The sequence below is a fragment of the Salmo trutta genome, chromosome 2 (genome assembly GCF_901001165.1).
Source record: "Salmo trutta chromosome 2, fSalTru1.1, whole genome shotgun sequence".
Classification (NCBI taxonomy): domain Eukaryota; kingdom Metazoa; phylum Chordata; class Actinopteri; order Salmoniformes; family Salmonidae; genus Salmo; species Salmo trutta.
Genome location: NC_042958.1, coordinates 19,446,016 through 19,467,925, shown reverse-complemented (window position 1 = coordinate 19,467,925; position 21,910 = coordinate 19,446,016). Strand labels below are relative to the sequence as shown.

The following is a 21,910-nucleotide window of genomic DNA, read 5'->3' as shown; positions in this document are numbered from 1 at the left end:
CACTCCAACACTCAGACATAATTTACAAACGAAGCATGTGTGTTTAGTGAGTCTGCCAGATAAGAGGCAGTAGGGATGACCAGGGATGTTCTCTTGATAAGTGTGTGAAATGGACCATTTTCCTGTCTTGCTAAGCATTCAAAATATAACGAGTAATTTTGGGTGTCAGGTAATTAGTATGGATTAAAGAGTACTGTATTTTAAGGAATGTAGTGAAGTAAGTTGTAAAAGTAAAGTTACCCCCAAAAAAACAGACTTAAGTAGTACTTTAAAGTATTTTTACTTAAAGTACTTAACACCACTGTACATTATACAATGGTAATGTTCCTACAGTACCACCTCAATGTTAGTTTGATGTTTGTGTCTAAATAATCACACACTACATGCTTTTGTGTTTCGTTACTTTGTCATAATATTTGTTAATAGCACTTTTTAATACATTGAGTGTAGGATTACGTTGTTCACTCACTAAATGTATATATGTAATGTTGTTTTGATGAAAGAGAATAAATTGAATGTACATGTTGTCAAGGTATAAATGTTTTATTTATTTTTATTTTTTATGACAATACATTTCTGTGCCGATTTAACCAACATGCAACAGGGCTAAATGCAGTTGCTATGGCAGGGATTCAAACAAAAGCGCATTGTAGAGAAGCACATTGCAATATGTTTTAAAAGTCAATGTTCCAGACATTTGCGGAGATCACATTCACGGCAAGCACTGCGGATGTCGGCACATGCGTAAATTACCTTCAAAAGTAAAGTGCAATGCCCTTGTTTACAACACACCTTTGATTGAATCCTGGCCAAACACTCCCAGAAGAGACCAACTCATGTCACAGTAGAGTAGGTTTTATTTAGTCCACATGGGGTCATTAAAGTCACAGAAACACAGTATCAGCACCTATTGTACCGACGCAGACAAGTAGGCTTAATAAATTAACAAGACTAAAACCCTGTATTCCGAATGTAAATTGCCCATTATTCTTTCATTTTTTGCATCCTCCTCTTCCTCTTCTTGCTGAGAGCCCAGACATCTTTCATTCCCAAGACCTCCATTTTATTCTCAGCTAGGAATAGAATTGCATTTTTGTCCAACAGTGTCAGAAGAATTTCTAATCACAGCATTCATCTAGATTCTACAGCTAGAAAGAGAAGAAATATTTCATCTATGGCTTAGATATCGAAAAAATACAATAGTACAGTATGTTTCCATTGACTATGATAATTTAGCTGAATTAACATGTGAACAATTCCATGAAAACATAACATTACAGAATTCCATAAGAACCTACAGGACCCAATCTGTGTAACTACAACAGGAAAACACAGCATTCCCAGGGGATGGAACAGCATGATCGGTTTGTTCATTGTCACACGATTGAGTTAGGGACAACTAAGGATTTGAATGGAGCTGGGAGGCGTTTAATAACAGTTTGTTATGGGGCGGTATTACTGCATGTAAATCCTTCAACAATATATTATACAAAATGAGTGTTTTACATATTATTAGTAGCAAATGTATATCTAAACAAACCGTCAATGTTTCAAGGGATTACACAGAGTTGCATAGATTGAGAGCAAACAAAGTGTAAGTCAGACTGATACATAGTTTAATTGAAGTAGGCCTACTTTGCAGTTATATGAATGATTCTGTCCCACAGTCTTTGACCACTATAAGCGGTTGAATATATTCATGAATGTTTCAATGGGGAGACTGTGGCTGTGCCACTGTTACAGCATGACTGGGGTCAAACAGGTCTGTAACACAGTACTTCTCCCTATCTCTTCCTTTTAGTGTGTGAACGTACGGTGTGTATGTTGCCGTACACTGGGCTATCTCCTCTCTGATTGGTCCCCTTCCTCATCCTGTCATACACAGGAACGTTCTCATAGGCGTTGCAGGACTACAAAGACATTAGACATTAGAGCTATATTAGAGATATGTTAGAGATGTGCCACATTATTGAAACGCACTGACTGATACATGGAAACAAGATATAGTGCTATTTTATTAGTATCCACATGATTAGGAAATGACAAGATATGTTATATTCTTACCCGTCTCTGAGCTGGATGCAGTTTGGTTATGTACTTCTCTCTCATCTTCTTCTTTCTGAAGAGACAGACAGAGAGACAGATGGATAGAGAGTCAGACAGGCAGCGAGACGGGTAGGATAGCTGGTTATTTTGGTCCAGAAGCATACAACCATATTTATACTACCGGTCAAAAGTTTTAGAACACCTACTCATTCAAAAGGTTTTTCTTTATTTTTACTATTTTCTACATTTTTGAATAATAGTGAAGACATCAAAACTATGAAATAACACATATGGAATCTTGTAGTAAGCTAAAAAGTGTTAAACAAATCTAAATATGTTTGAGATTTGAGATTCTTCAAATATCAAGATAAAGGGTGGCTGACAACTTTGCACACACTTGGCATTCTCTCAACCAGCTTCATGAGGTAGTCACCTGGAATGCATTTCAATTAACAGGTGTGCATTGTTAAAAGTTAATTTGTGGAATTTCTATCCTTCTTAATGCGTTTGAGCCAAACAGTTGTGTTGTGAGAAGGTAGAGGGGTGATACAGAAGATAGCCCTATTTGGTAAAAGACCAAGTCCATATTATGGCAAGAATAGCTGAAATAAGAAAAGAGAAACGACAGTCCATCATTACTTTAAGACATGAAGGTCTGTCAATACGGAAAATTTCAAGAACTTTGAAAGTGCAGTTGCAAAAACCATCAAGCACTATGATGAAACTGGCTCTGATGAGGACCACCACAGGAAAGGAAGACCCAGAGTTACTTCTGCTGCAGAGGATAAGTTCATTAGAGTTACCAGCCTCAGAAATTACAGCCCATATAAATGCACAGAGTTCAAGTAACAGACACATCTCAACATCAACTGTTCAGAGGAGACTGTGTGAATCAGGCCTTCATGGTCAAATTGCTGCAAAGAAACCACTACTAAAGGACACCAATATGAAGAAGACACGTGCTTGGGCCAAGAAACATAAGCAATGGACATTAGACCCTGGTGGAAATCTGTCCTTTGGTCTGATGAGTCCAAATTTGAGATTTTTGGTTCCAACCGCTGTGTCTTTGTGAGACGCAGAGTAGGTGAACGGATGATCTCTGCATGTGTGGTTTCCACTGTGAAGCATGGAGGAGGAGGTGTGATGGTGTGGGGGTGCTTTGCTAGTGACACTGTCTGTGATTTATTTAGAATTCAAGGCACACTTAACCAGCACGGCAACCACAGCATTCTGCAGCGATACGCCATCCCATCTGTTTTTGGCTTAGTAGGATTATCATTTGTTTTTCAACAGAACAATGACCCAACAACTCCAGGCTGTGTAAGGGCTATTTTACAAAGAAAGAGAGTAATGGAGTGCTGCATCAGATGACCTGGCCGCGACAATCCCCCGACCTCAACCAAATTGAGATGGTTTGGTTTGAGTCGGATGGCAGAGTGAAGGAAAAGCAGCCAACAAGTGCTCAGCATATGTGGGAACTCCTTCATGACTGTTGGGAAAGCATTCCAGGTGAAGCTGGTTGAGAGAATGCCAAGAGTGTGCAAAGCAGTCATCAAGGCAAAGGGTGGCTATTTTGAAGAATTTCAGATATAAAATATATTTGAATTTTGTTGAACACTTTTTTAGTTAGTACATGATTCCATATGTGTTATTTCATAGTGTTGATGTCGTCACTATTATTCTACAACGTAGAAAATAGTAAAAATAAAGAAAAACCCTTGAATGAGTAAGTGTTCTAAACCTTTTGACCAGTAGTGTATATGGATGCGTTTTCATTCAAGCTAAGAAGATGGACTGTGCATTTTTATGAGTGAACTCTGAGGAGCCAGGATGTATTAGTTAACTCATCATACAGTGAGGGAAAAAAGTATTTGATCCCCTGCTGATTTTGTACGTTTGCCCACTGACAAAGAAATGATCCGTCTATAATTTTAATGGTAGGTTTATTTGAACAGTGAGAGACAGAATAACAACAAAAAAATCCAGAAAAACACGTCAAAAATGTTATAAACTGATTTACATTTTAATGAGGGAAATAAGTATTTGATCCCTCTGCAAAACATGACTTAGTACTTGGTGGCAAAACCCTTGTTGGCAATCACAGAGGTCAGATGTTTCTTGTAGTTGGCCACCAGGTTTGCACACATCTCAGGAGGGATTTTGTCCTACTCGTCTTTGCAGATCTTCTCCAAGTCATTAAGGTTTCGAGGCTGACATTTGGCAACTCGAACCTTCAGCTCCCTCCACAGATTTTCTATGGGATTAAGGTCTGGAGACTGGCTAGGCCACTCCAGGACCTTAATGTGCTTCTTCTTGAGCCACTCCTTTGTTGCCTTGGCCGTGTGTTTTGGGTCATTGTCATGCTGGAATACCCATCCACGACCCATTTTCAATGCCCTGGCTGAGGGAAGGAGGTTCTCACCCAAGATTTGATGGTACATGGCCCTGTCCATCGTCCCTTTGATGCGATGAAGTTGTCCTGTCCCCTTAGCAGAAAAACACCCCCAAAGTATAATGTTTCCACCTCCATGTTTGACGGTGTGGATGGTGTTCTTGGGGTCATAAGCAGCATTCCTCCTCCTCCAAACACGTCAAGTTGAGTTGATGCCAAAGAGCTCCATTTTGGTCTCATCTGACCACAACTCTTTCACCCAGTTGTCCTCTGAATCATTCAAACTTCAGACGGGCATGTATATGTAGTTTCTTGAGCAGGGGGACCTTGCGGGTGCTGCAGGATTTCAGTCCTTCACGGCGTAGTGTGTTACCAATTGTTTTCTTGGTGACTATGGTCCCAGCTGCCTTGAGATCATTGACAAGATCCTCCCGTGTAGTTCTGGGCTGATTCCTCACCGTTCTCATGATAATTGCAACTCCACGAGGGGAGATTGACAGTTCTTTTGTGTTTCTTCCATTTGCGAATAATTGCACCAACTGTTGTCACCTTCTCACCAAGCTGCTTGGCGATGGTCTTGTAGCCCATTCCAGCCTTGTAGCCCATTCCAACCTTGTGTAGGTCTACAATCTTGGTCCTGACATCCTTGGAGAGCTCTTTGGTCTTGGCCATGGTGGAGAGTTTGGAATCTGATTGATTGCTTCTGTGGACAGGTGTTTTTTATACAGGTAACAAACTGAGATTAGGAGCGCTCCCTTTAAGAGTGTGCTCCTAATCTCAGCTCTTTACCTGTATAAAACAGACACCTGGGAGCCAGAAATCTTTCTGATTGAGAGGGGGTCAAATACTTATTTCCCTCATTAAAATGCAAATCAATTTATAACATTTTTGACATGCGTTTTTCTGTTTTTTTTTGTTGTTATTCTGTCTCTCATTGTTCAAATAAACCTACCATTAAAATTATAGACTGATCATTTCTTTGTCAGTGGGCAAATGTACAAAATCAGCAGGGGATCAAATACTTTTTTCCCCTCACTGTATATCTCCCCACACACATACTGTACACTCCTAAAGCCCACACTCTACTGGAAGTACAGCACCTACACTTCTCGCTAAGAAAGCAAAATGAAAGTGCACTCTCCGAGTAAAACTCAGTATGAGCAGTGGCCCGCCTTTCAGATATATGGTGCAGGGGAGGGACGGAGGGAGTGAAGGAAGGTTGGGGAAATGGAATTTCACAGCAAAAAGTTTATTCTCTAACAAATGAGTACCTATCTCCAGTAGCCTATTTACCTCTAACTGGGATGACTAATGCATGGTCTGTGAGAGGTATGTTACTAGTAAGAATATGTGGAACTTTTACATTTATCACATACAGATCACATCCAAATGAAGTTTGACAGTGTAAAGGGGCAATAGGTTCAAAGGGGCCTTCTGCAAATAAAGTATTCATCCATGTGTGTCCACGGAATAAGTTTACCTAGGCTAAGAGTAAATATAACTGTAAATTGTCCCTGCATGAAGAAAGAAAGAGTGTAGAAAGTCAACCCTTACTGTACCTTTGCCACACAACCAGTATTACAATGACAGAGAGCAGCAGTAGGAGTCCTGACACTCCCCCGCCAATGTAGATTAGATACTCAGACAGGCTGAATTCAACTGAGAATGGAGGGAGAAAAGAGAGAAGGAGGGAGGAAAGAGAGAATGGAGGGAGAAAGGGAGGGAGAAAAGAGGACAGACGGCTGTATGTTAATCTGTGTTTCCAAAATGGTAGGTCCTGACTGATGTGTGTAATTCCTTTACCCGTTGTGTCTTAAAGAAAGGGTAGAAACATCTGGGTAGAAATAGTTTGCTTACCACTTATCTAAACACCTCCCTCTCTCCTTAAACACACCACTCATCTAGAGAATATCAGTAATTCAGTTTTGCACCTGTACCAAACCGCTAACGGCCTTTGCCACATCCTGTGTCACTATGTCACTCACTGTGTGTATGATGTCATTGTTAGCAGAGTTGCATGTGTATACACAGCCTAATTAATACCTTGTCTCTATGCTGCATCTTGATCTATGCTGAACAAAAATATAAACGTAACATGCAACAATTTCCAAGATTTTACTGAATTACAGTTCATATGAGGAAATCAGTAAATTGAAATAAATTAATTAGGTCCTAATCTATGGATTTCACATGACTTGGAATACAGATATGCATCTGTTGGTCACAGATACTTAAAAAAAAATGAGCCTCAGGATCTCATCACAGTATTTCTGTGCATTCAAAATGCCATTGATAAATACAATTGTGTTTGTTGTCCTTAGCTTATGCCTGCCCATACCATAACGCCACCGACACCATGGGGCACTCTGTTCACAACGTTGACATCGCCCACACAATGCCATACACGTGGCCTGCGGTTGTGAGGCATTTGAGGCGGCTTATGGTAGAGAAATGAATGTTAAATACTCTGGCAACAGCTCTGGTGAACATTCCTGCAGTCAGCACACCAATTGCACACTCCCTCAAATCTTAAGACATCTGTGGCATGCTGTGTGACAAAACTTGCCATTTTAGAGTGGCCTTTTGTCCCTAGCACAAGGTGCACCTGTGTAATGATCATGCTATTTAATCAGATTCTCGATATGCCACACCTGTCAGATGGATGGATTATCTTCATAAAATGCTCACTAACAGGTATGTAAACAAATTTGTAAACAAAACAGTTTCGAGAAATAATGTTTGTGCATTTGGAACATTTCTGGTATCTTTTATTCCAGTTTATGAACATGGGAGCAGCACTTTACATGTTGCGATTATATTTTTGTTCAGTGTAGATCATCATTGGAAATATGAGGTGCTTTCACAGGGGACTGGTCTACCCAGGCTTTCAAGGTCTCAATGTTACGGTGCACTGAAATACTGTATTTCACTGTATTAGTGCTTATTATACTCAAGCTCAGCCCTAAGACGCACATTGGTCCTAATCACTTCAGGAAACTGAACTGGCTTTCAGTTCATCTCCGAATGGTGTTTATCAAACTGTTGATGGTTTTTAAAGTTATACATGACCTTGCCCCAGTTACCTGTCTGGATATTCTAATTTCATTACACTGTCATAGCCATCACACAATCGTAAAAATACTTTAAAGTACTACTTAAGTATCCGTACATTACTTTACTATTTTACTTTTACTTCACTACATTCCTAATGTAATTTTTACTCCATACATTTTCCCTGTCACACAAAATTACTTGTTACATGTTGACAGGAAAATGGTCATATTCACACACTTATCAAAAGAACATCCCTGGTCATCCCTACTGCCTCTGATCTGGCGGACTCACTAAACACAAATGCTTTGTTTGTAAATTATGTCTGAGTGTTGGAGTGTGCCCCTAGCTATCCATCAAAAGAAAAAAAAAAAAAAGTTTGAAATGGTTTTTACCTTTTAAATATACTTAAGCATATTTTAGCAATTCCACTTACTTTCAATACTTAAGTATATTTAAAACCAAGTATTTTATTTACATTTACTCAAGTAGTATTTTACTGGGTGACTTTCACTTGAGTCATTTTCTTTTAAGGTATCTTTACTTTTACGAGTACTTTTTCCACCACTGTGTATTAGTAATTAAGTTCAATGTCTGAAATTACCTTTGCTGGTTACAATTAGTGTGGTAATGTTTTAACTCTGACCTCTTACCTGGGCTAAGTACAGTCAGCAGCACAGTGGTGGTCTGTACCCCAGCGTCCGTTTTGAAGAGACATCTATATAAACCTCCATCTTCCTCGCCCACATCATTGAGCTGCAGACGTGTGTCCAGTCTATCTGAACAGTTCACTATCCCCCTGTGTGTGTAGTCTACTCCAAACAGACCACCATTCTCCAGCCGACACTTCGCCATGATGCCCAAGCCACTGCCGCTACCATGGTCTAGCTTCTCGACTGTGACCTCATACACGGTCCCGTTGTGTTCGTGGTTGCAGCTGATAGTCAGGTTGTCGCTCCTCTCTGCGATGAGTTCAGTGTCTGCTTGGATTACCTCAGGCTCAGGTTCTCTGGTGTGGATGTTAGCATCTCCATCTGTGATCCAGGGAAATTACAAAACAAAGGCAGAAAATGCTGAGAAAATTCACATTACCTTATATACAAAAGTATGTAGACAACTTCAAATTAGTGGATTCAGCTATTTCAGCCATACCCGTTGCTGACAGGTGTATAAAATCGAGCATACAGCCATGCAATCTACATAGACAAACATCGGCAGCAGAATGCCTTACTGAAGAAAATTTCAGCTAGAGCTGCCCCGGTCAACTGTAAGTGCTGTTATTGTGAAGATGAAACTTCTAGGAGCAACAACAGCTCAACCGCCGAGCAGCCACACACAAGCCTAGGATCACCATGCGCAATGCCAACCGTCGGCTGGAGAGGTGTAAACTTGCAGCCTTTGGACTCTGGAGCAGTGGAAACTTGTTCTCTGGAGTAATAAATCACGCTTCACCATCTGGCAGTCCAATGGACGAATCTGGGTTTGGGGGATGCCAGGAGAATACCTGCCCAAATGCATAGTGCCAACTGTAAAGTTTGGTGGATGAGGAATAATGGTCTGGGTCTGTTTTCATTGTTCGGGCTCGGACCCTTAGTTCCAGTGAAGGGAAATTATAACGCTACAGTATACAATGACATTCTTGACGATTCTGCTTTCAACCTTGTGGCAACAGTTTGGGGAAAGCCCTTTCCTGTTTCAGCATGACAATGCCCTCGGGTACAAAGCGAGATCCATACAGAAATGGTTTGTCGAGGGCCTCGCGAGTGGCGCAGCGGTCTAAGGCACTGCATCGCAGTACTACAGGCGTCACTACAGACCCGGGTTCGATCCTGGGCTGTATCACAACGGGTCGTGACCGGGAGACCCATAGGGCTGTGCACAATTGGCCCAGCGTCGTCTGGGTTGGGAGAAGGTTTGGCCGGGGCGGGCTTTACTTGGCTCATCGTGCTCTAGTGACTCCTTGTGGTGGTCAGGTGAACAGTGTTTCCTCCGACACATTGGTGGGGCTGGCTTCTGGGTTAAGCAGACGGGTGTTAAGAAGCGTGGTTTGGCAAGTCACATTTCGGAGGACGCCTTAGCCTCCTGAGCCCATTGCAGCGATGAGACAAGATCGAAATGTAGGTAAAAAGAATATATATAAATATTTGTACAAATTATTTGTTGAGATCGGTGCGGAAGTATTTCACTGGCCTGCACAGAGCCCTGATCTCAACCCCATCGGACACCTTTGAAATTAATTGGAACGCTGACTGTGAGCCAGGCCTAATCGCTCAACATCAGTGCCGACCTCAGTAATGCTCGTGTCTAAATGGAAGCAAATCCCCGCAGTAATGTTCCAGCATCTAGTGGAAAGCCTTCCCTAGAAGAGTGGAGGCCGTTATAGCAGCAAAGGGGGGACCAACACCATACCAATGCCCATGATTTTCAAATGTTGTCCACATACTTTTGGTCATGTAGTGTATATGTAGTGACATGATCAATACACACACACACACACACACACACACACACACACACACACACACACACACACACACACACACACACACACACACACACACACACACACACTGGCATAAAGCACTTTCTCTGGGCCTCACACAAGGTCGGCGTTCGGACATAGCTTTGTTTTAGCTAATGTTTATTGGTAGGCCTATTTGGCTGTCATTTTATCAGGTTAAGCCTAACATTTCACAAAGCTATTTTAGACCACTGACAACAATGTAATTACTTTTTCAGTAATTCAAGTTGGAAATTCAAACAGTGCAGACTGTCCAATACATTTTCGATACAACGGAATACTAACCAGCTACCAATTTGATATATACAGTTGCAGTCGGAAGTTTACATACACCTTAGCCAAATACATTTAAACTCAGTTTTTCACAATTCCTGACATCTAATCCAAGTAAAAATTCCCTGTCTTAGGTCAGTTAGGATCACCACTTTATTTTAAGAATGTGAAATGTCAGAATAATAGCAGAGAGAATTATTTATTTCAGCTTTTATTTCTTTCATCACATTCCCAGTGGGTCAGAAGTTTACATACACTCAATTAGTATTTGGTAGCATTGCCTTTAAATTGTTTAACTTGGGTCAAACGTTTCGGATAGCCTTCCACAATACATTGGGTGAATTTTGGCCCATTCCTCCTGACAGAGCTGGTGTAACTAAGTCAGCTTTGTAGGCCTCCTTGCTCGCACAAGCTTTTTCAGTTCTGCCCACAAATTTTCTATAGGATTGAGGTCAGGGCTTTGTGATGGCCACTCCAACACCTTGACTTTGATGTCCTTAAGCCATTTTGCCACAACTTCGGAAATTTGCTTGGGGTCATTGTCCATTTGGAAGACCCATTTGCGACCAAACTTTAACTTCCTGACTGATGTCTTGAGATGATGCTTCAATATATCCACATCATTTTCCTTCCTCATTATTTTGTGATGTGCACCAGTTCCTCCTGCAACAAAGCACCCCCACAACATGATGCTGCAACCCCCGTGCTTCACGGTTGGGATGGTGTTCTTCGACTTGCAAGACTCCCCTTTTTTCCTCCAAACATAACGATGGTCATTATGGCCAAACAGTTCTATGTTTGTTTCATCAGACCAGAGCACATTTCTCCAAATAGTACGATCTTTGTCCCCATGTGCAGTTGCAAACCGTAGTCTGGCTTTTTTTATGGCGGTTTTGGAGCAGTGACTTCTTCCTTGCTGAACGGCCTTTCAGGTTATGTCGATATAGGACTCGTTTTGCTGTGGGATATAGATACTTTTGTACCCGTTTCCTCCAGCATCTTCACAAGGTCCTTTGCTGTTGTTCTGGGATTGATTTGCACTTTTCGCACCAAAGTACGTTAATCTCTAGGAGACAGAATGCGTCTCCTTCCTGAGCGGTATGACGGCTGCGTGGTCCCATGGTGTAATACTTGCGTACTATTGTTTGTACAGATGAACGTGGTACCTTCAGGCGTTTGGAAATTGCTCCCAAGGATGAACCAGACTTGTGGAGGTCCACATTTTTTTTCTGAGGTCTTGGCTGATTTCTTTTGATTTTCCCATGATGTCAAGCAAAGAGGCACTAAGTTTGAAGGTAGGACTTGAAATACATCCACAGGACCACCTCCAATTGACTCAAATGATGTCAATTAGCCTATCAGAAGCTTCTAAAGCCATGACATACTTTTCTGGAATTTTCCAAGCTGTTTAAAGGCACAGTCAATTTAGTGTATGTAAACTTCTGACCAACTGGAATTGTGATACAGTGAATTATAAGTGAAATAATCCGTCTGCAAACAATTGTTGGAAAAATTACTTGCATCATGCACAAAGTAGATGTCCTAACCGACTTGCCAAAACTATAGTTTGTTAACAAGAAATGTGTGGAGTGGTTGAAAAACGAGTTTTAATGACTCCATCATAAGTATATGTAAACCTCCGACTTCAACTGTAAATATATATTTATTTATTTTTTAAATAAATAAATAAATACATATATATAAATAAATGAATATATAAATGAATATATATATAATATATATGCAAAGCTGTCCTGTATAGGCTACCGGAACCTGCATGACATGAGCCGTCGTCGCGCTCTCTCCCAGCTTGGACTGAAAGTTGTTGTGTTAATGCCTTATAATACTGTCAGTCCCTGCTAAAATCACTACTTTACTAGGAATTGTTTCATTATGCAGTGTACTATTTTATAGCTATATATACACTATCTTTAGCTGTGATTTAGGTGTTATTTATAAACATTATAAATTGTATTTATAAAATGACATCAAATAGCCTAACAGTGAGGAAAAATGTAGTTGGCTTGAGGATAAATTCAGGCATCTATTTTTGAACTTTGGCTAATAGCCTACACAAATGGGCTGCAATTTTCAAGGTAGATTAAATTAGTCCTAAATCAAATTAAATCCAATTTGAGACTCCCCTTGTCTCCTGTGTGCAAATGTTTTCACCACGACCTGTATGTCCAGGTTGTGGGCCCGACTTATTGTCAACCGACATTCCTGAGACATTGTGCATTACATGTCCATTGAGCTGCACACAATTTTAACTTAGTCTTAAATTATGCATGCCAAGTTATACCAGAGATAATGGACTGTTGATGTTGTAAACCAGCGTTTGAGTTGTGTGGTTGCCACTATGAACGAAAATCGCATTTTTTATATATATTTTTTTAAATCCTCAGTAACTCTTATCAGCTATAGATAATATGTTTGCATCTGCCAATGTATTGGCTGTTCAGTGTCCAGACGACCTGTCCCCAGAGTTTCATATACAGTTCAACTATTTCCATAACGTGTTGAGACCGGGAATTATGGAGAATTAGAGGCTCAATTAAAGATGTTGCAGAACTGCTTTATTTGAAGCACTCTTCCCATATGTTGCTATGGCAATCAAATTGTTTTTACCATCCCTGTAGCTGCCGCTTCTTCTGAGCACTAGCGGTTCTGGGGGGGGGGGGGGGGGGGGCAGTGCCCCTGTGACAATTTTGGACCCCCTTGTGGCCCCCCTAAATGTGGAGTATGAAATCATTTTTACATAACTAATTTTTGCTATCGTTCTTTTTTTACATCCGTTATTAGACAGTGGCAACGATGATGATTATGAACATGGTCTAAAATTATATGACAACAATAACGTCTAACAGTACAACTGCCCCCCCCCCCCCCCCCATATGGAAATGAAAAAGCTTTATGAAGGAAATACTTTTTGGAAGGTTACTGTCAAAATGATTTGTTAATGTACATAAGAAAATAGACATTGATGAAAGGTGCATGGGCATTGTAATAACACTCTGGGATTGATGAAAACAATCACCATTATCAGTCAAAGTATTTGGTAATAGCTAGTCAAACTCTATTGTAGACAACATATTCTAAATGAAAATACACAAGAAGTCCTAGACAGTACCTGCTTCACTACCCGCATCATCCTCTTCTACTGTCTCTGTGTCCTCCACCTCCACCCTTATGTCTCTGGCCCAGGATCCTTTAGGAAAGGTTTGAACAGAGCAGTGGTAGAGCCCTGCGTCCTCCTGGGTGACCTTACTGATGGTGATACTGCCATCCATGGGTGTGGTCTTCTGGAACTGGATCCTGGTCTGGTAGTACTGGGAGATGGACACTCCGTACTCAGGGTGATACACAGCTACAGGGGCCTTCTCAAACCGGATCAGTTTGGTCCAGGAGACCATGCTGAGGTTCCCTTCCCATGGACACACACACTCTAGAACCATCCCCTCCTTAAGCTTCACCGTGGTAACACCATCTCTCTGCTGCACAGAAACTGGACATGGCAGAGGGCATGTTTTCATACATGTGTACAGTATTACATTTATCTAATTTTACCTGGTCAGTTCATCAGGAATATTAGTAATTCTCAATAACCATTCTGACCTAAGGTTATCTCCAGTTTATTTTTATTTGGTAATCAGATTAATTGCATCCCGTGTAGCTCAGTTGGTAGAGCATGGCGCTTGCAACGGCAGGGTCGTGGGTTCCATTCACACAGGGGACCAGTACAAACATTTATGCACTACTGTAAGTTGCTCTGGATAAGAGTGTCTGCTAAATTAATAAAATGTAAAAAAATAAAAATAAAATAAAATAATAATATATATATATATATATATATATATATATATATATATATATATAATTGATATGGAGTTGCAGCCCTTAGTACATAGTTAATCACAGGAATTATGACATGGAAATTATGCATAGAGAATGAAAATCCTGTAAGAAGAACCTTCATCACGTAGTCAGCTGCTCCAACTGAAGATGAAGCAGTCATCAAATACATTTCCCTCTTTAGAGTCTCTCCCCTGGGTATCACTAATTTGGAGAATATTAGCCCACACAAATCAACAGAAATGGCAATAGCTGATGATCAAACAAATCAGTCGATCAGACTTCCATCTAGACAACCGATTAAAAAAAACAATCCCTTAGAAAGATAGCTAGTCTGACAGGTATAGAAGAAGTGTCTTTTCACTGTATTAGTCCTGTTAAGGCAACAAGGGAGCATGGCCCATCTAAAGACTAACTCATTAACATGGACTCTGTCCTGGGTGTGTAAGAGTAAAGGGACGTTTGAGAAGCTGATGAGATGGTTGGTGTTCCTGTAGTCTCCTAATTAAGAGTTGAAGAGAGAATGTCTGAACGCAGTCTGATTGTTATGGCAACATGCATAGAGAATAAGGGCAATGAGAAGTCAAAGAGAATCCGCCTTTGTAGTTTTAATCCTAACAGCTCATGGTATGCTATCTTCAAGCAAGTAAATAAATACTAAAACACATCTGGGTGAATATTTCAGTAATAATGTTTTATGTTTAGACTTTTAACAGCAGTAAACTTAAATGTTTACCAAACGTAAGACAACAAATAGCCTACCTAGCTAAACCAACAACTTTCAATGTTCTGCGTTTATAATCCATAGTGTACAAGTATACAAAGAAAGTTATATTTCCCTGATCAACATTACTCGTTAAAATAAGAAAAGTGACATTCCCATACCTTTGAGACTGGAGAGAAAGATGAGGAGTACCATGAAGTACCAGTGGTCCTTTTGTACAGTCTCCATCTTGGCCCTCTGAGGCAGAATGAAAGCTGCATTGATGAGATGAGTGGAGAGGCAACAGGGCTGCACTTCCTACTAGCTGTCTCTCGCGCTACAGAGAAAGATGACATCCCAAATGGCAACCTATTCCCTATTTAGTGCACTACTTTTGACCCAAAGGGATCTGGCCAAAAGTAGTGCACTATATAGGGAATACATTGCCTTTTGGGACAGAAACAAACACTTTAGTCCACGGGAGGGGCCGGGGGGGACACTCCATGCTAACCCTTTGTTAGCTCATTCTACACAGAGGGACACTTTATATGCAGGGTTAGTGGTGGGTGGAAAGCTTAGTCCTGCTAGCTTATTCTATCAGGCTACAACAGAGAGGTGCTGTGTGTTGCAGTGGTTTAAGTGTAAACTATAGACTAGTAATTATAAAAGATCTATTTAGATACTGGGAAATATTCTGTGTAGCGACACTTTCGGTGTGTAATTCTGCAGTAGCTCTGGTTAGCTGTGTGTTTGACTGAAATGTGGTGTTGGGGTTGACACGACCAGAGGTGACATCTCCCATTTCCAGCCACAGTTCCACCACTGTTGCACTATCTGAAAATGAAAGCCTTTCCTACACGGGCCTCATTTAGAGGAAATGGTATCATTGTACTTATTCATGACTATATCTTGGAGTTGTCTTATAAGGTATCAGGTTCAGAACATCATTCTGAAACATTATATTATCTTGTGTTGTAAGCATAAAAGTCAGCCATAATTTTTCTTCCATCATTATTTACTTTAATTTATGATTCAATCCCCAAAATATGTACAAAACATACAAAAACATCACAGATCATAGATAAGATGTAGGGACATTAAAAACGATATCTACTGTATCAAGTTTGCACACATATATTCACTTCAAATATAAATAAGGTTTCAAGGTGTCTACATTCTGTCAGATTGCACCGATGTGTCAGTCAGGTATTCAGCAGCTGAATTAAGTTTTCAAGGCACTTCAACAGGTACGTGTTCATGATGTCAGGATTCTTCTCTGCATCTGACAACAACAAAAAGATAGGCACACACAGACACACACAAATTGAGGCAATAGAGCACAATAACAACAGGACTGTGACACATCAAACACTTCCAGCACATTCAGTGTCTGGACTAAAGGTGAAACGTTTACCTTTCTTAGCAACTTTATAGGCTTCATGCACCCTGAGTCTGACAGAGGGACACTTCAAAGTGGTCTTGGCCTTAGATGAGGAATCACAACGGCAGGTTAGAGACAGCTGTACTTCATATAAATGAGCTCTTATGATTCTAAAAATGATGTGCGTGTGTGTACCTTCTGGTAGTTGTGGAGCAGGGCCCATAGCGCCGAGGCCCCTATAGAGCGAACCTCAGCCTCTTTACTGTCCAGACAGGACACCAGCACCCTCATGGCCTTATCTGGACAGGGACATATAATCATGTTGGACATAGTATTATTCCTGAAAATAAAACATTTCCCATTCATAAAATGACACATCATTAGCAAAGATAAGCTAGTTCAACAGGGTGTGATGGTGAAACAAAGACCACTTCTGTTCACACATCCTGTTTCAGATCGTTTCCTCTTTCAGTTCAGCACAAAGTATCAAAAGAGAAGACCTAACAGCTTCCATTTCATTTCAAACACCCACCCTTTACATTCATCAAACACCCACCTTTTACATTCACACACGCATACAGGAAGACAAAGCTTTCCACTGGAAAGAACAAATCTGAATTCAAAGAAGCCCCCCTAAGATGTCATCAGATTATATTTTTTTGTAAACCTTAAACGCGATGCAAGGGTAGGAATAGGGCAATTTAAACACAGAAACCATTTCTCAACGTCTCTCTGATAAAAACATTCATGTGTATACCCTGTGTTCCATCCCTACCGTTGGCCAGTACTTTGGGTTTGTTGGCAGAGCTGAAACAGACATTGTGGAGGATGAGGAGGGCATTGTCCGTCGTGGTGATGGGCCTGCTCCCATTGCTATAGTGACGGTAGCGTTGGGGCTGCGTAGCGGCCAGGTCAGCAAGGAGGTCCAGGGCTCCGGTCAGCCTCAGGACACTCAGCTGGCCGTCCTCACCGAAGGAGACACTCAGGAGCAGCCTCAGCCACAGGCCCAACAGCCCCCCGGCACCAGGACCCGTCTTATTGCCTGGCTTAGGGACAGGCAGGGACAGGAACGGCTGCAGGAAGTTACTCTGGAGAGGGACAGGCAGGGAGAGAGAGAGAAATGAGATTCAGCCAGGTTTTGATTGAAACTGAGAAAGACATCTGAACTCGAGAGCTTAGTTAAAGCTTAAAAAGTTACCGAAACCGCAGAGTGCAAATAGACTCAACTTACAGTAAAGACATGTTTTTAACCAGTAGTCACATTGACACCGTCTCCAATCATATTACTTTCTGCAGGGCCAGGTTTGGTGATAATGTGGTAAGGGGTGTAAGGGTAATGTAGTAGGGGTAATAATGTAGTACATTACCTTGTGCAGGACTCCTTTACAGTCCTTGTTGATGGCCAGGTTGGCCAGCAGAGAGAACGCCAGCTGCTGGACAGGGCTGTTGTCGGGGGCAACCCCAGAGGCCAGCTTCATGACGCAGTGCATCAGGGAGCCACCTGGGGGCCCTCGGGGGCCAGAGGCCAAACCACAACACAGAGAGCTACAAGCTGGGGGGAGAGGAAAGAAAGGGAAAGAGAGAGAGGAGAAAAGCAGCAAAGCAAGAAAAGTATGAGTACTGTTGACACTGACAGACAGGTGTAGAGGCAGGATATGATAGGTGAGAGGTTGTGATGAGAGGCAGGATAGATAGGTGAGAGGTTGTGATGAGAGGCAGGATATGATAGGTGAGAGGTTGTGATGAGAGCCAGGATATGATAGGTGAGAGTTTGTGATGAGAGGCAGGATAGATAGGTGAGAGGTTGTGATGAGAGGCAGGATAGATAGGTGAGAGTTTGTGATGAGAGGCAGGATATGATAGGTGAGAGGTTGTGATGAGAGGCAGGATATGATAGGTGAGAGGTTGTGATGAGAGGCAGGATATGATAGGTGAGAGGTTGTGATGAGAGGCAGGATATGATAGGTGAGAGGTTGTGATGAGAGGCAGGATAGATAGGTGAGAGTTTGTGATGAGAGGCAGGATATGATAGGTGCGAAGTTGTGATGAGAGGCAGGATAGATAGGTGAGAGGTTGTGATGAGAGGTCCTGATAGATAGGTGAGAGGTTGTGATGAGAGGCAGGATATGATAGGTGAGAGGTTGTGATGAGAGGCAGGATAGATAGGTGAGAGGTTGTGATGAGAGGCAGGATAGATAGGTGAGAGTTTGTGATGAGAGGCAGGATATGATAGGTGAGAGGTTGTGATGAGAGGCATGATAGATAGGTGAGAGGTTGTGATGAGAGGCAGGATATGATAGGTGAGAGGTTGTGATGAGAGGCAGGATATGATAGGTGAGAGTTTGTGATGAGAGGCAGGATAGATAGGTGAGAGGTTGTGATGAGAGGCAGGATAGATAGGTGAGAGGTTGTGATGAGAGGCAGGATATGATAGGTGAGAGGTTGTGATGAGAGGCAGGATATGATAGGTGAGAGGTTGTGATGAGAGGCAGGATATGATAGGTGAGAGGTTGTGATGAGAGGCAAGATAGATAGGTGAGAGTTTGTGATGAGAGGCAGGATATGATAGGTGAGAGGTTGTGATGAGAGGCAGGATATGATAGGTGAGAGGTTGTGATGTGAGGCAGGATATGATAGGTGAGAGGTTGTGATGAGAGGCAGGATATGATAGGTGAGAGGTTGTGATGAGAGGCAGGATAGATAGGTGAGAGGTTGTGATGAGAGGCAGGATATGATAGGTGAGAGGTTGTGATGAGAGGCAGGATAGATAGGTGAGAGGTTGTGATGAGAGGCAGGATAGATAGGTGAGAGTTTGTGATGAGAGGCCTGATAGATCCTGTAGTATTTATTTCGTATTAACAAGGTGTGTCGGTCACAAGGAGTAGGGCTGGTTGCCTGACAATGGGTTATAGGGGTTGTATAGGCCTATATCTACAGCCTAGTTGGAGTACCCAGATCAAGGAAAATGCATGTCTTTTTGACAAAATAATACAATTTCACAAAAATTGTGTAGCATTCACAACTTTAAATTGTCTTCATCAGGCTTCGCTAAGCTAAGAACATTGCGTCTAAAATCATTTTGGAGTCTGTTTATCTACAGCCCAGTCTGAAAGTGAAAAATGTATGTTTTTAGAACAGACAAATAATCTAATCTATACTGAACAAAAATATAAACGCATCATGTAAAGTGTTGGTCGCATGTTTACTGAGCTGAAATAAAAGATCCCAGAAATGTTCCATACGGACAAAAGGCTTATTTCTCAAAAACAAATTAGTTTTCTTTACATGACAGGAATGGACCTCCATTCCTGTCATTATTGAAAGAGATTGTGATAATATCTCACATCTCAAAATAGTATTAGTTAATGTTAGATCCCTCACTTCCAAGGCAGTCAGAGTCAATGACATCATAACCTTGATGTGATTGGCCTGACTGAAACATGTCTCAAGCCCGATTCATTTTCTGTGTTAAATAAGGCCTCTCCTCCTGGTTACACTAGTGACCATATCCCCCACGCATCCCGCAAAGGCGGAGGTGTTGTTAACATTTACGACAGCAGAAACAATTTAAATAAATAAGACTGCATTTTCTTCTTTTGAGCTTGTAGTCATGAAATCTTTGCAGCCTACTCAATCACTTTTTATAGCTACTGTTTACAGACCTCCTGGGCCATATACAGCATTCATCACCGAGTTCCCTGAACTCCTATTGGACCTTGTTGTCATGGCAGATAACATACACATTTTGGTGACTTCAATATTCACATGAAAAAGTCCACAGACGCACTCCAAAAGGCTTTCGGTGCCATCATTGACTCAGTGGGTTTTGTCCAACATGTCTTCGATCCCGCGCAATGCCACAGTCATACCCCAATCTAATTTTATCTCGTGGAATAAATATTGTGGAATAAATATTTTTCCTCATAATCCTGGACTATCATTTTATAACGTTCGCAATCGCAACAAATAAATCTGCTCAAATGCCAACCAAGATTATCAAAAGCTGCGCTATTAATTCTCAGACAACCCAAAGATTCCTAGATGCCCTTCCAGACTCCTCCACAAGGACATCAGAGCACAAAATTCAGTTAACCACCTAACTGAGGATCTAAATTTAACCTTGCGTAATACCGTAGATGCAGTCGCATTGCACCTCTAAAAACAAAAAACATTTGTCACAAGAAATCAGCTCCTGGTATACAGAAAATACCCAAGCCCTGGAGCAAGCTTCCAGAAAATTGGAACGGAAATGACGCTCCACGAAGCTGGAAGTCTTCCGACTAGCTTGGAAAGACAGTACCATGCAATATCGAAGAGCCCTCACTGCTACCCGACCAACCTACTTTTCCATCCTAATTGAGGAGAATAAAAACAAATCAGAAATCTATAATTTTCAATACTGTCGCAAAGCTAACTAAAAATCAGCATTCCCCAAGAGAGGATGGCCGTCACTTCAGCAGTTATGAATTCATGAACTTCGCCAAAAAGATCATGATCATTAGAAAGCAAATTACGGACTCCTCTTTGAATCTGCATATTTCTCCAAAACTCAGTTGTCCTGACTCCGCACAGAACTGCCAGGACCTAGGATAAATGGAGACACTAAAGTTTTTTAATTCTCTCGACACGAAAATAGTCATGGCCTCTAAACCTTCTAGATGCCTACTGGACCCTATACCAACTAAACTACTGAAAGAGCTACTTCCTGTGCTTGGCCATACTACGTTGAACATAATAAACAGCTCCCTATCCTCTGGATGTGTACCAAACTCACTAAAAGCGGCAATAATAAAGTCTCTCCTAAAAATGCCAACCCTTGACCCAGATTATTATTATAAAAAATTATTTTACTCATCGGCCTATATCGAAAACCTCATTCCTCTAAACATTTTTGGAAATAGCTGTTGCGCAGCAACTCTCACTGCCTTCCTGAAGATAAATAATGTATACAAAACTCTCCAGTCTTGTTTTAGACCCCATCATAGCACTGAGACTGCCCTTGTGAAGTTGGTAAATTACCTTTTATTGGAGTCAGACCAAGGCTCTGCATCTGTCCTCATGCTCCTAAACCTTAATGTCGATCTAAACCAAGTTCTTGCATGGTTTAGATCTTATCTGTCAGAAAGATATCAGTTAGTCTCTGTGGATGTTTTATCCTCTGACAAATCAATTGTAAGTGTTGGTGTTTCTCAAGGTTCCGCTTTTGTTTTCAATATATATTCTACCTCTTGGTAATGTCATTCGGAAACACAATGTCAACATTCACTGCTATGCGGACGACACACAGCTGTACATTGATAAAACATGGTGAAGCCCCAAAATTGCTTACCCTGGACACCTGTGTTTCAGACATTTTTCACAGGCCAATTTTTCACTTTTAAACTCAGACAGAGGTGCTAGTTCTAGGTCCCAAGAAACAAAGATCTGCTGTTTGATCTGACAATTAGTCTTGATGGTTGTACAGTCGTCTCAAAGAAAACTGAAGCACCTTGGCGTTACTCTGGACCCTGATCTCTCAATAACGAACATATCAAGAAAATTTCAAGGCCGGCTTTTTTCCATCTTCTTAACATTGCAAAAAAATGTCCAAAAATTATGCAGAAAAGCAAATCAATGCTTTTGTCACTTCTAGATTAGACTACTGCAATGCTCTACTCTCCGGCTACCCAGATATATCACTAAATCAACTTC

The 21,910-nt window shown here is 41.3% G+C and overlaps 2 protein-coding genes across 7 annotated transcripts in view; both read right to left on the bottom strand.

Annotated features, from left to right (window-relative positions):
- Positions 1-524: 524 nt before the first annotated feature.
- cd226 (CD226 molecule) lies at positions 525-15,377 on the bottom strand. 3 transcript variants are annotated; one of them, XM_029697679.1, is made up of 6 exons: positions 15,021-15,377; positions 13,414-13,788; positions 8,143-8,523; positions 5,998-6,097; positions 2,065-2,119; positions 525-1,910 (listed from the first exon to the last, which is right to left on the bottom strand). In XM_029697679.1, exons 1-6 carry the CDS (start codon positions 15,085-15,087, stop codon positions 1,785-1,787), a joined length of 1,104 nt encoding a protein of 367 aa, XP_029553539.1. In that variant the 5' UTR covers positions 15,088-15,377; the 3' UTR covers positions 525-1,784. The 3 variants fall into 3 exon arrangements, with proteins under 3 accessions (XP_029553539.1, XP_029553557.1, XP_029553548.1); XM_029697697.1 differs by having other exon boundaries at positions 525-1,148; XM_029697688.1 differs by having other exon boundaries at positions 525-1,073.
- Positions 15,378-15,835: 458 nt separating this feature from the next.
- The window catches only part of rttn (rotatin), a 58,773-nt gene continuing 52,698 nt past the window's right edge, over positions 15,836-21,910 (bottom strand). For all 4 annotated transcript variants that reach the window (XM_029697658.1, XM_029697666.1, XM_029697642.1 and 1 more), the window contains exons 45-49: positions 17,587-17,771; positions 16,995-17,307; positions 16,415-16,518; positions 16,253-16,322; positions 15,836-16,120 (exon numbers count right to left, since the gene is read on the bottom strand). In XM_029697658.1, the coding sequence (XP_029553518.1) occupies positions 16,041-16,120; positions 16,253-16,322; positions 16,415-16,518; positions 16,995-17,307; positions 17,587-17,771 (752 nt within the window). In that variant the 3' untranslated portion in view covers positions 15,836-16,040. The remainder of the gene's footprint in view (positions 16,121-16,252; positions 16,323-16,414; positions 16,519-16,994; positions 17,308-17,586; positions 17,772-21,910) is intronic.

Coding starts and splice junctions, on each gene's coding strand:
- cd226 (XM_029697679.1), bottom strand. CDS start 15,087: ATGGAGACTGTACAAAAGGACCACTGGTACTTCATGGTACTCCTCATC. Junction 8,524..13,413: donor TGATGCGGGTAGTGAAGCAG/GTACTGTCTAGG, acceptor CCTGGATCACAG/ATGGAGATGCTAACATCCAC. Junction 1,911..2,064: donor TGCATCCAGCTCAGAGACGG/GTAAGAATATAA, acceptor ATGTCTTTGTAG/TCCTGCAACGCCTATGAGAA.